The following is a 13,237-nucleotide window of genomic DNA, read 5'->3' as shown; positions in this document are numbered from 1 at the left end:
AAACTTTGTAAAGTTTTTGTGGAGTTAATTTTACTGTTTCCATATACTTTTATAACTTTTGACTACCTTTCAAATAAATAATAATCGACAGAATCTGTTTTACTTTCCATTTCTTGCGATTTTTCCCATCCGACAGTTTTTCGTAATTTCCTCTACTTCAGATGTTCAAAGAAATATGTTTTTTTTAAGAAACAAAAAAATTGCTTACATGCCCTTGAAGGTTGTCTATTCGTCTTTCAAAATCCGTGGGAATTTTTAAAATCGGTGAATTTTATGAAAAACTACAGCATTTTTTATTAAAAAAGTCATTTTAGCCAAATTTTTGGTTCTTTATTTTGTTTTTCGAAATTTTTTTATTGTTTCTTTTTTACTACCGCAAATTGATGACTCTACTATCGTTTTCCCTATTAAACAACAAACAAAATTATCTATTACAAAGTTTTCTAAGAACATTCTGGAAATATTATACACGCGGTACAAGTTTGGGGTTATTATCACCCAGTGAGTCATTCACGTATGAGAAAAATAAGTGAGTGTCTAGGGTTAATTCTTTCTCCGTACAAGATCTCGAAGCGATTTCTAGCATCGTGGACGTAAGGCTTTACAAAATTTCTGAGAAAATATGAAAAATTATTTCATCAGGGGGAACAGCTATAATTTAAGAGCACACCACTTGCATTATGTGATATGTGCAGTTATAAAATCCTTTTTCTGAAAATTGACAGAGCATTTTCCTGGTTCACTTTTTTCTAGCAATTTCGCGGCCACGTAGCACCGACGCGGCGACGCTGTGAGTACCTATGACGTGGCATCGACGCTGTTGTAATGGCTTCTGCCCACAGGACGCGGAAACGCTTGCCGCGCGGCAAGAAGCGACGCGGTAGCCAATCACCGTGTCGCTTTTCCGTAAGAACCAAAAGTTTATTGGCTACCGCGTCGCTTCTTGCCGCGCGGCAAGCGTTTCCGCGTCCTGTGGGCAGGAGCCATAAAGGTGGAAGCACATAAAATTGCAGGAGCCATGAGCACGAATGCAGAAGCCATATGCGCATGCGCTATGGTGTCTGCATACTGCCTATGGCTTCTGAATTTTCAATCTACATACACTATGCTTATGTATTTTTATGTAGATTGAAAATTCAGAAGCCATAGGCAGTATGCAGACACCATAGCGCATGCGCATATGGCTTCTGCATTCGTGCTCATGGCTCCTACAATTTTATGTGCTTCCACCTTAAGTGTCTACAAATCACTTTTGATTCACCACCAGGACCGCCGCCATTTTCTCTGATACAATCGAAAATTTCATGCGACGCAAGCCGTACGTGCTATTTCAATAAGCCTATTCTTTTTGGCCAAACTTCTCGCACGGTTCATCTTTTCCCTTTTTTGTTTCACGTTGGAGAGAAAGAGAGAAAAGACGAACTGCGCAAGAAGTTGCGCTAAAGGCCTTCACACATAAAATGTCGTAAGGACGTAAAACGTAGGCGTAAGAAAATCGATCAATCCCAATCAAGTATTTCCCCTACTGTGGTTACGGACAGCACAATACTTGATTGGGATTGGTCGATTTTCTTACGCTTACGTTTTACGTTCTTACGCGATTTTATGTGTGAAGGCCTTAAGGGTCACACCATTTCCAACGTCTGTTAGGGCCGGGGCACGAACATTGCCGTAGCGTTTTACGCCACCTTACGTGAGAATTGCCTTACGCCACACGTAAGCCAAACGTACGGCAACGCACATAGAAAAACGTAACGTAACATATCATACGTTACATGCGTTACGTTACTTTTCTATGTGCGTTGCCGTACGTTGCTAGTACTAATTAATACCCTTTTTTATGCATTTCCACAAGACAGACATTTTCTTCTTCCATTTTTGTCCAAAATTAAATATTCGTCGTTCGAAGTTATGTGCGTCTGATAATTTACTTGTCGTTTCGAATACTCCACTGATACATAAAGGACTAAACGTGACGTACGAAAAGATCGTAATAATTATTGAAAATTATTAAAAATAAAAATACTTCATAGATTCTGCATTATCCATATCATATCAATCGCTCGCGATCACGTAATTAGACGCGTCCAGGTCAGATGTCGCTATCAGCGCGAGTGTAAAAACCGAGGAGCCAATGCGAAGATTGCGAAGCCGACGAGCGGACGAGGGGGAAACTACCAAACTACGCCATGTTTGTGTTGCAGCCAGCGTTGTAGGTGGTGTGCGTGGCGCGGGGTGCGCGGATATACGTGTTGCCTACGATTATTTTTCTTCGCGTGCGTTAACCGCGTTTATTTACGTAGCGTCGCGACGCAGTGCGGAGACCCGGATCCGCGACGCCGCCGCCGCCGCCGCCCGCCCGCCGTTCGACGCGACGAGGGGGTTAACAACGCCGGGAAACGCCGTTGCCGCGCGCGTACGCACGCAACCGGGAAGACCGCCGCCGAGATCTCGGAGTTCTCGGACGCGCTTCGCCACTCGCGCGGTACTCGCACGTCTAAATGCGAGCGCCGTTCCCGCGGAGGTTGTTTACGGGTAGTCCCGCGCCGTCGTAAGACCGTGACCGTCAGACGGTGGTGTCCGCGTGGCGCGTGGATTTCCCCCAGGGAACTCGACGTCGTCGTCGTCCTCGCCGTCGTCGTCGTTCCCCTCGTCAGCGACCGCAGCGCGACTCGACGCGCCGCGCTATGCCGCGCTAAACGCGTGCACTTGTGCTGTGTTTTATAACCTGACAACACGAGCGGAGTACTTCGTCCTGTACATCTTATTTATCATGCCGTTGCATCTTTGACGAAACATTATCAAGCATTATCAAGCGGTAAGACCCTGGCGCGCGTGTCTCTTTGTCCCGATTTCGTCTCTCGCTCGGTTCCCCGACGCACCGTGACGCGCCGACCATTGTTTAGCTAGATTCTTCATTCACGAGGGACTTGTTGGGACCGAGTGATTGGGAACAAAGCACGTGGATCGTGCGCACGTTGAAACAAAGATCGTTCTTATCTCAAAATATTATTTATCTCGATGCTCCCCTGTATTTTTAATATATTTTGTTCTCTTATGTGATTTATATCCAGATTGTTCCAGAAGCGTTGAGAATGACGAAAGTCTATTGTATGATTGATACAGATATTTACAGCGAGGCGTCTGTTTGCAGGTTCATACTTAATTGAAAGATATCAAAATGTGGCCGACGCAAAGTAATAATAATTCTAGTGCGAACTCTGCGTCAAGCGAGAAGAACAATTTACGCACTCTAGGGATGACATCAGCTATCAGCGTGGCTGAACCCAAGCCCATGGACATTGCCAGAACCAACGAATTGAAGGAGGCCCTGAAACCCTACAATGTTTTCGAATCTGAGGAAGAGTTGAACCATAGAATGGAGATTTTAAGGTATGTCTGACAAGTAATTGTTTACATAATATAATTATCGTTAATAACTCGCTGATAATAGTTGCTTTCCATTTACATCAAAACTCAGATAATTTTCACTTGTAAAGTCATAACTCAGTTAAATGCATATTCTTTTTGCATGCTGACAAGTGAGATTCAACTGAGTTTTTGTCCACTATCGAGACCATATGCTTTAATGAATCTAATAACCGTAAAAGTATGCATTAAGACGTAAGCAGTAAGCTATTGACTAATAGGATTTTTACAATCCAAGAATGATCGACTGTAGTTGGTCAATTTTTACTGCTTACGTCTTAACGCATACTTTTACGGCTATTGTAGAATGGGCTTAATAGACTCGCATTAAAAGTGAGGCTGTGGACCTGTATTATTATATGATAGCTTTGTCACCAAAATAAGCAAGTAAATACAAAATAACATATCTTACCTGAGTATAAAATACTCACATAACTGAGTGACTCGGATCACTTGCGTGTAAATGGAAAACTAACTAATAAGGTACTGCTATATTTATCAACCGTTGAAACCTGCTTATTCTTACAGCAAACTGAACGCACTGGTTAAACAATGGATAAGGGATACGAGTGTAGCTAGAAACATGCCACCTAACGTGGCCGAACAAGTGGGTGGTAAAATATACACGTTCGGTTCATATAGGTTAGGTGTACATCACAAAGGCGCAGACATTGACGCATTGTGCGTTGTACCGCGTCATATATATAGAACGGATTATTTTACGTCCTTTTTCGAATTATTGAAAATGCAGGAAGAAGTCACAGATTTAAGGGTACGTAATTGAAGGATATATAATACATGTAATACCGCACACCTTATTAAATATATTTATTTCTTCAGAAGAAGCTCTTGTATGTGCGGTATAGTATTTGATTTATATATTACATTCATCTAAAATGCATTTGGTAGAGGAAAATATTTATGATTATCAAATTTATGAAAAAATCAAGTTAAATATATTTGTACATATATACAGTAGTCTTTAATACATATTTAATTCTGATTTGATAACGTTGGCAATACTTAATTACATTGTAGGCAGTGGAGGAAGCCTTTGTACCAGTTATAAAAATGAACTTTGATGGTATAGAAATTGACATGCTGTTTGCAAAGTTAACACTTAAGGAAATTCCAGATTCAATGGTTAGTATATTATATATTTATATAAAAACAAAATACTCTGTGAACTTTACCTTCTGTAATAAATCTTTTTATAAATGATTGTAGGATCTCAGGGATGACATGTTATTAAAAAATCTTGATCAGAAGTGTGTCAGAAGTCTTAATGGTTGTAGAGTAACGGATGAGATACTGCGTTTAGTACCTAACATAGAAAATTTCAGATTGGCTCTTAGAGCTATAAAATTATGGGCAAAACGTGAGATTATATAATATTTTAATTAGTTATTATTTTATAATAACTAACGCATGATGTATAAAATTTGTGGGTTTTTTTTCTATTTTTAGGACATGGCATATACAGTAACGTCTTAGGTTATCTTGGTGGTGTATCTTGGGCAATGTTAGTCGCTCGGACGTGTCAGCTTTATCCTAATGCCGTGGCTGCAACTTTGATAGAAAAATTTTTCCTTGTATTCTCTCAATGGAAGTGGCCACAACCAGTACTTTTAAAACAACCTGATAATGTCAATTTAGGTTATCCAGTTTGGGATCCAAGAGTAAGAACTATAGCTTTCATACTTTATATATAATAAATATTTCAAATAATGCGTGGTAGGATAATATTATATACTAAAATTTTGCGTAAAATATATTTATTTTTTAACATTATTTTTAATTTTTTTTTAAGGTCAATGTGTCAGATAGATATCATCTGATGCCAATAATTACGCCAGCGTATCCTCAACAAAACTCTACCTTCAACGTGTCCGTATCGACTAGAACCATCATGCAAGAAGCGTTTGAAAACGGACTGGCCATAACTGAGGAAATTATCATGGGTAAAGCAACGTGGGATAAATTGTTCGAGCCGCCAAACTTTTTTGGCAAATACAAGCATTACATCGTATTGTTAGCCAAAAGTGCAAGCGCGGAGGATCAACTTGAGTGGTGCGGCCTTGTCGAGTCAAAAATACGACATTTAATAGGTAACAGATCGAATATGATGATACATTTACAAGGAACATATATTATTTCTCTTTTCATGAAAATGCTTTATTATTACCTGAGTTTACTTAACATCTGTGGGATGTAGATACAAGTTAATGTATTAAAGTATTGTAAAAATTGAAATAGATGTGTTCAAGTAGTGCGCTATGTGAGACAGCAGATTAATATGATATTATTGATGTTTAAAACTTATTAAAATTTGCTCCTTACAAAATAATTAGATTGTAACTATTTAAAATTCTGTGCTTATTATTTCCTTATCTTTTTTGTTTTATTTTGTTGTTTATCACGTAGATCAACGTTGCAAAATACGTTGTAAAAATGCTATGAATACGAACCAACAAAAGTATATATTAAAAGCTAGAATAAATTATAATAATTTTTCAGGAAAATGAGCAATTATTAGATTTTATTTTAATCTGTGTCTTGTAATGGTGAAATTGTATATACATATATATTTACTATTTTTATATGTATTACGATACTAATAACTCGCGGATGCCAAATTGGCAAAATCATAACCATTCTCACAGGTATGTTGGAAAGGAATCCTCATATTACTTTGGCACACGTTAATCCGGAGGCGTTTCCACCATTGAATCCCGAATCCGGCAAACAGTGTTCTATGTGGTTCATCGGCCTGGCTTTTGCTAAGTGCGAAAAGAGCGAAAAAAGCGAGAAGGGCGAGAATATCAACGTTGACCTCACATACGATATCAAATCCTTTGTGGATACAGGTAGATTTGACTATAAATTATACAAATTTAGAATATATAATCACATATGTATTTGTTACAGTTGAGAGGCAAGCAGAACAAATAAATATGTTCAAAGAGGGAATGTGGATTGAAGCTAAACATGTAAAAAGGAAGGACTTGCATACTTATGTATCGCCAAGTTTGCTAAAAAAGGACAGGAAGGTATAGAGAACGTACTCTAAATTGAAATTTATTAACATTGTTAATTTTATATTATTACTGCATATGTTTGCATACATTGTGTGCAAGAGAACATAACGAAGAGAACTGTCAAACGTAGCGAATATTTTATACATATAAGTTCTATCTATAATAATCAAATTATATTTTGAGTAATCACAGTTTAAGATATCCAATTGTTTACCACACTTACCACACAATAATTTTTGCAGGTTTCTAGCGGTGTGCATCGGAACGGCAACATTGCTGGAAATGGAAACAGTGGTAGCGTATCACCACGAAGTCAAGGCGATACAAGTGGCAAGAAGAGATTATCAGATCAGTCGCTCGATGCGTGTGGAAAGAAGCGGCGAATCAATGAGGCGGAAGAGCAAGTGAGGAGCATACCTACCTTATATTGCAGTGAAAGAGGAAAAAAACATGCTTCAAATTTTAGACATAGAGTTAAAATACAATAACAAAGCTAAATGTAACAACACTTATATACATAATTTGAATGTGTTTAATAATCCGTTTTATAGACGGAGAACACAACGTTAGTCAACGTTCAATCTTGCGGAGAAGATAGCAATTCTGGTTTCAATGTACATACAGAGGAATACAAACAGAATCTGTCAACTAATAAGGACGTAAGACATTGTATATATAATAAATAATAATTTTTATAACAGGATATTGAATATAAAAATGAAACATAGTAAGTGAAAAATTTTTATTTACTATGAAACATATATATATTTTTTTTTATTCCTTCCATCTCGCCAAGTAGAGGTAAAAAAAGATAGACGCATGATAATAGTTTTTGCTTTTTTATTTATCTATCTATTGATACATTTCTTTTTGCTTAATACAGAATTCTAGATGCGTTAGAAATGTAAGCATTATCAGTAGCAGTTGTTACTTTTGCGATTCTGAAAAAAGTTTTTCAGATCTGAAAAATAAGGTTAATACGCCACCGCAAATAAATATTAAATAGTTTTTCATTTCATGAAGGAACTCAATCGCAATTGCGAATACATATTCCAAGGAATGGAAATACATTATGATAAACTTGACGTTTTATTGACGACAATTAATAATATGATTCATTCCTCCTTGATGATTCCTCCATATCTGTTATGTAGGAAGGACCTACTAGTGCGACTACAGTAGCGCAGGAAGGATTTGTATGCACCTGATGATCATCGTGGGATTACTATCTCACGTCAATCCACAGATGCTCCTCTGGATCATCTAGACTGTAAACATTTCTCATGCAACCATCCACTGCCCACTGTAAGTCCTTCGTTTCGTAAAAGCAAAACAGCGTCACGCAATGGAGGAAGCTGTTCAGGTGTGGAATCAATCAATTGATGACAATTTATGTGTTTATGTGAGACACTATAATTAATAGTATTATAAAGAAAAACATCGACAGTCAATGGGAACAATTACGCTGGAAGCTTACACGATTGTGCCAGTGTCTGTGATGTCATTTATATCACTGGGGTAATAATTTTGAAACATATAGTTGAAAAGATTTGCCGCCATGAAGGTTAAAAATCTATTTCGCTTGGAAACAGAATAGCAATCATACTTTTTATATTTCCTTTTTGTATATATCATTTACATTACTCTTTTTTTTTATCGATAAACACTTGAACAAGGAACTTAAGATTTGATAATACTTGATGTAACATAATTTTACATTTAATTTACATGACGAGCAAGAATAGTTTGATCGAGAAAATTACATGTATGGAAATTTCCGTATTTGCGAGTGTTTCCGCATGTTGGAAAAAAAACACAAAATATAAAATATATTCTTATATAAGGTGCATTTTTGTAATGCACTGCGGAATATACTTTAAAAAATGCATATGCGTACGATTTAGTTGTAAGTAGCTCTGATATACCTTATTATTCATAACAACGCAAGTCACGTGCCGTGATCTGCCTGTTTAGGGTTTTGCAAACAGTACTGTACTGTTAGCGTTTTAATACGCTTCACTGTTTGTACTAAGTATGAACTATTATTTACGCGATACTTAATGTTGCTATTATTTACAAGGATTAGGTGTTCCATGCAAGTTGCAGAGTAGAATATTATTTACTCCTGGAGCTTACCATTGTACACATAAAAGAAAGACACTAATGGTTTGCTTCGTCACTTTTCGCTATGCAACTGTAATGCGATCGATAATATAACTGCATTACAAGGATCACCGACACTGGCATAAGTCCTAGGATGTTTCATTTGCAAAGTACGTAGATAATAGTCACTGTAAGAAGATAAGAAGTAGAGACTTGCAAATGAAACATCCCAAATAGGCCATTGACTATCTTATTGACAATTATGTTGCGTGAGATAGTTTCGTACGGAGCCGCCTTTTAGTTTTTGCTCAGAAGCAAAGTTATAGCTTTAACGAATTAGAAAACGGGCTGATTGGACACTTGGATGATTGAAATCACCTGTCACCAACTGGTGAGTTTTTTTCAGGTGTTCAACTGCCCCTCGCTCCCACTCTCTACGGCTCTGATCCTTGATCCTGATTCCGATTACCTTCTCATCTATTACAGTCCTCAATTCACGTGTTAAAGGCATGTCCACTAATCATATCCTACAAGGTATTTGATGTTCATTCTTTGGTACTTGTAAACGAAAACTTGCGAATACCGCAGTATACGCAAAAATAAGGTACTTGCAGAGTAATATTTGCCAAGTTAAAAATTTCAGACACAATTCGTACTAGCATTGAGAATTATAAGAAGAAATATCTCTCTTTCCCCGCATAATCGACACCGCTAACAACTCGATTGTTATATTGAAATTTTTATTAATTCAATATATATACAATTTAATAGTAACTGCTAATTAATTTTTAAATATGACATGAAAATCTTGATTATAATACTTTGCAAGTGTCATGATTTAAGGACGTTCTCTCGTCCTTATACTAGAGAAAATCGATTTTCTTAGGATTTTCTTGAAACTGTGAATATACGTTAATTTAGGTGTGCTTTATGCGTGGTATAAATTTCAGTACCTTTTCCGGTATAAAAAATCAAGATACTGAGCCTCAAAGTTTCAAAAAAAATTTTTTTAATTTAATTTTTTTTAGTTTTGGCATTTTTTCCTTATGGAACTCGACGAGAGGAGCAACTTTGGTCCTCTTGGCTAACCTCGTATCTCTTACCGTTTGGCCTGGAAAACCTTTTCATCAGTAAAAGTTGAAACTTTGAGGCTCAGTATCTTGATTTTTTATACCGGAAGAGGTACTGAAATTTATACCACGCATAAAGCACACCTAAATTAACGTATATTCACAGTTTCCAGAAAATCCTAAGAAAATCGATTTTCTCTAGTATAAGAACGAGAGAACGTCCTTAATGTTCAGTGATTAGGAATCATTCCGTTACTTGTATATATTCGTAGATGCGCCTGAGGTGGTAGGTTTCACTCTTTCAATGCTTGTCTTGTCGAGCCAATTTTATTTATTGATCGGGATATATACGTTTTCCTATGTACTAAAAAAAACAGTAATATCTTATTTCTTCGCTTTTTCATGCTTGAATCTGGGATTGAGGTATATTACGGTACCGTACAAGGAACACTAGGCCAGTTTATTTGATCGATCATAAACCCTTTAGCTTTCCACACGTTATTGACGTTACATGACATAATTAAAAACGCGATTATCTCTCTATGTAAATAACTGATCATGAAGTCTACAGCGAATTCGTTTAGATACATCAATGTGCACAAATGCATCCAATCGAATTTATTTTACTCGTGTATTTTTTTTTTATACCGCCGCATGTCACACTCGAATTACTGTGATCGTTATTGCTATTACTAATGTCGTTTATCCACGGTTGAAGCTTCTGTCGCTATTCTCTCGCATGTTTCACCATCACTCGCGGGTTTTTCATCACAGAACGATTATTTCAGCTTTATGGAATCGAAGTAATGCACGCGCGCGCGTCACCAGGACGATTCTTGATCATAAATGTCATAGCATTCGGATCTGTTGCAAAGAAATCTCTTTCATCACATTTAATAGCACATATCGGTTTCCCGTGCTATCGACTCTCATTGCACCAATTCCCGGCCATCCATTACAACACTCATTATCTCGATACATTAAACTTGCTGGGATGTTTCAACTAATCGTCCGTATATTCCTGACGTTAATCACCGCTATCTCTTAAGTTCTAAGGTTCAGGGATTGTACTATACTTTGCACGGCTTAAACGGAGAATTTAGACGTGCGATAAGAACGTGGGCCGTTGTTGTCGAGATCGCTAAGCAGAAAGATGAGGTACTTGTCGGCGAATGGGGAGGCCGAGGATCGCGAAAACAGTGAACATCAATGTTATCCTTGTACGCCAAATCTTATCTCCTTTATTGATTCGAGGCTGTCATGCGCCCGATTCGTACCTCTTTCTCTCTCTCTCTCTCTCCCTCCTCTCTCTTTCTCTCTATCTCGGAGATAGATAGACATGTCTGTAGCACATTTTCTCAATCCCCCCGCATTAGCCTCTCCCTTCTCCTGAAAAACCACCACCGTCGGCCAACGTGGACGTCTTGCAATTTCGATAGTGTGGCAAGGGGGGTAACAGGAAAGGAAACGCTATGTCTCTCACCCGCAATCTTATCTTTTATTATATATAGAAAAAAGGGGAGAGGAAATACGAGACAGAAACGGGGAAATACGCTGAAGGAGAAAAGAAAGGAACGAAGCCAGGCGTTGAGGATTTATGTCGCGGGTAATGCGGAATCGATGCACATGATTTTCTCGCGCGCGGATGCTGTACGGATCGCGCTTAGGATCTCACGTCTTATATCGCGACGGTCGAGAAACTTTTTTTTTTAATACAGGATATGATGCGTCCGATTACCGAGAAATCGCGCGAAACACCGTACCGAGGACATCTTCATGAATTTATCCGCAAACAGTCGTAGCTCTCGAAAAACTCGTTCGACGAGTTATTGTAAGATAACTTGTATTTGTACGTGCATTGATCGTACGTGCTCGTATGTGATGCACTTCTGCGAGCATAACGAACCGCACATATATCGATACGTCCGCGAGATACGCTTTCTTCATCTCCCTTTTCCCCTCTCACGCGAACGCTGTTTCATTTTCCGAGCATTCTCACCGAAAACGCGAAGCAGAATGCGCTTGGCCGCGTGTGCATCGCCCGCATAGATCGCGAATGGCTGCGTGCTTGCGCGCGATAACGATCACCGATCCGTTGCGCATCCACAATCGGCAATAGCACAAACGAAAAAAAAGATAGAACGAGGAAGGACATGCATAATTTGTATCCTGTGAACATTGTACACTCTGTATCTCTCCTGAATAAACGAAAATAAATTTTTCTTTCAACTCCTTCAGCCAAAAAAAAAATGACGGAACGTCGGTCGTGTTAAGGCGGAATGACGTCGGTGAATTGTTTTAAATTACCGCGATCGTCCCGTCTTGCTATGATCGACAGATTTTATTCTTGTAAACATATCCTGTCCCAGATTTTATCATTGTACTCAATATTACAGTCTATGTGCAGTCAATTATGGTACAAGTTAACCCTTGACGTTTCGTTGAAGTTTTACCTCCCGCTTGAATGACAGGCTTGTCTTCCTTCCTTATCAATCGTCAACAATTATTGTCAATCGAGTTGGCGTAAGTGTTGCATAATTTACTGCATACCACAGGTAGGTAGGTATTTTCAAGATATAATTAGATTAATTTAAAAAATCGAGCTGTAATTCGATAAGATGTATGTAATACATATACTTGGCGCGAGACACTACTCCGCGGCGTGTCTCTTAATGATAACTATTACAAGTAACGTATTAAAGAGGTAGAAAAGTATAAAAATGATAATGACACGTCGTATAATAACATTTATGTTGATATCGATATCTTAAAAAATAAGCATTTTTATTGTTCACAAAAACCATAAGAACTTCTTGCGTCTTCTCGAATTTAATAATCCATTCCTAATTTGAGATTGATGAACTACGTAATAGTTCTCCGAAAGTACGCCATGGATGCCTTTATGATCTGCAACGGAGCGCAGCTGCATCATACCTCTTAATTCTCCTTGTAGTTTATTTATAGGTAAATTAAATGAACCAGAAACACAAAGCGGTCGCGCTTCAGATAACCATAATTGTCCTATTGGAAACATTCGCGGAGATCGGAATTACCGTGCCGAACGTTTCCAGGGAAAAGATGTAAAACTTTCCGGCCGTTAAGTATAACGGCTTTCGCGATCGAGCAATGCATATCATTAGAAGACGTACTAACTCGATTGGTATTCAGTTTATAAAAATAATGCGTCTGATCGAGAGCTCTGAAATATGATATACTAAAATCAACAGTTTTTTGCCAAATTATATAATGTAGTTTGAATCTTTTTTTTTCTCATTACGCTCAGAACTGAATAAACTCGAAGTGATTGGCATGTATTGAACCAAATTAAGATGTTACTTTTTTAACATTTCGAAATTACGTTAAGAGAATTAAAATTTGTAATATCTGAGACATTATAAATCTTATCTAAAAATTACAAACTATACTAATTACTGAATTAATATAGTCATCGAAACATAGTTGAATACTTAGAAAATAAACTTTATAATTATGGTTTTCTATCCACATTTTTGACTCGCATGAGTTCAAATCATTTTTTCGATTTCCATTGGACATTTCTTATTCGATGACATAGAACCGGCATACAGTTGGCCGTAC

General features: G+C 37.7%; 1 protein-coding gene across 1 annotated transcript; it reads left to right on the top strand.

The window, feature by feature from the left end:
- The first annotated feature begins 2,181 nt into the window (after positions 1-2,181).
- Hrg (poly(A) polymerase hiiragi) lies at positions 2,182-11,423 on the top strand. The gene is made up of 12 exons (XM_071785743.1): positions 2,182-2,818; positions 3,155-3,393; positions 3,958-4,201; positions 4,468-4,572; positions 4,657-4,807; positions 4,897-5,108; positions 5,240-5,537; positions 6,093-6,296; positions 6,358-6,479; positions 6,710-6,871; positions 7,019-7,126; positions 7,622-11,423. Exons 2-12 carry the CDS (start codon positions 3,182-3,184, stop codon positions 7,673-7,675), a joined length of 1,872 nt encoding a protein of 623 aa, XP_071641844.1. The 5' UTR covers positions 2,182-2,818; positions 3,155-3,181; the 3' UTR covers positions 7,676-11,423.
- Positions 11,424-13,237: the final 1,814 nt, after the last annotated feature.

The sequence above is a fragment of the Temnothorax longispinosus genome, chromosome 1 (genome assembly GCF_030848805.1).
Source record: "Temnothorax longispinosus isolate EJ_2023e chromosome 1, Tlon_JGU_v1, whole genome shotgun sequence".
Taxonomy (NCBI): domain Eukaryota; kingdom Metazoa; phylum Arthropoda; class Insecta; order Hymenoptera; family Formicidae; genus Temnothorax; species Temnothorax longispinosus.
This window is presented reverse-complemented; position numbering and strand designations above follow the sequence as displayed.

Excerpts from the sequence above, each read along its gene's own strand:
- Hrg (XM_071785743.1), top strand. The coding sequence starts at position 3,182 with ATGTGGCCGACGCAAAGTAATAATAATTCTAGTGCGAACTCTGCGTCA. Across the intron at positions 6,297-6,357 it reads CAAATCCTTTGTGGATACAG|TTGAGAGGCAAGCAGAACAA; the intron begins GTAGATTTGACT and ends TATTTGTTACAG. Across the intron at positions 7,127-7,621 it reads ATCTGTCAACTAATAAGGAC|GAAGGACCTACTAGTGCGAC; the intron begins GTAAGACATTGT and ends TCTGTTATGTAG.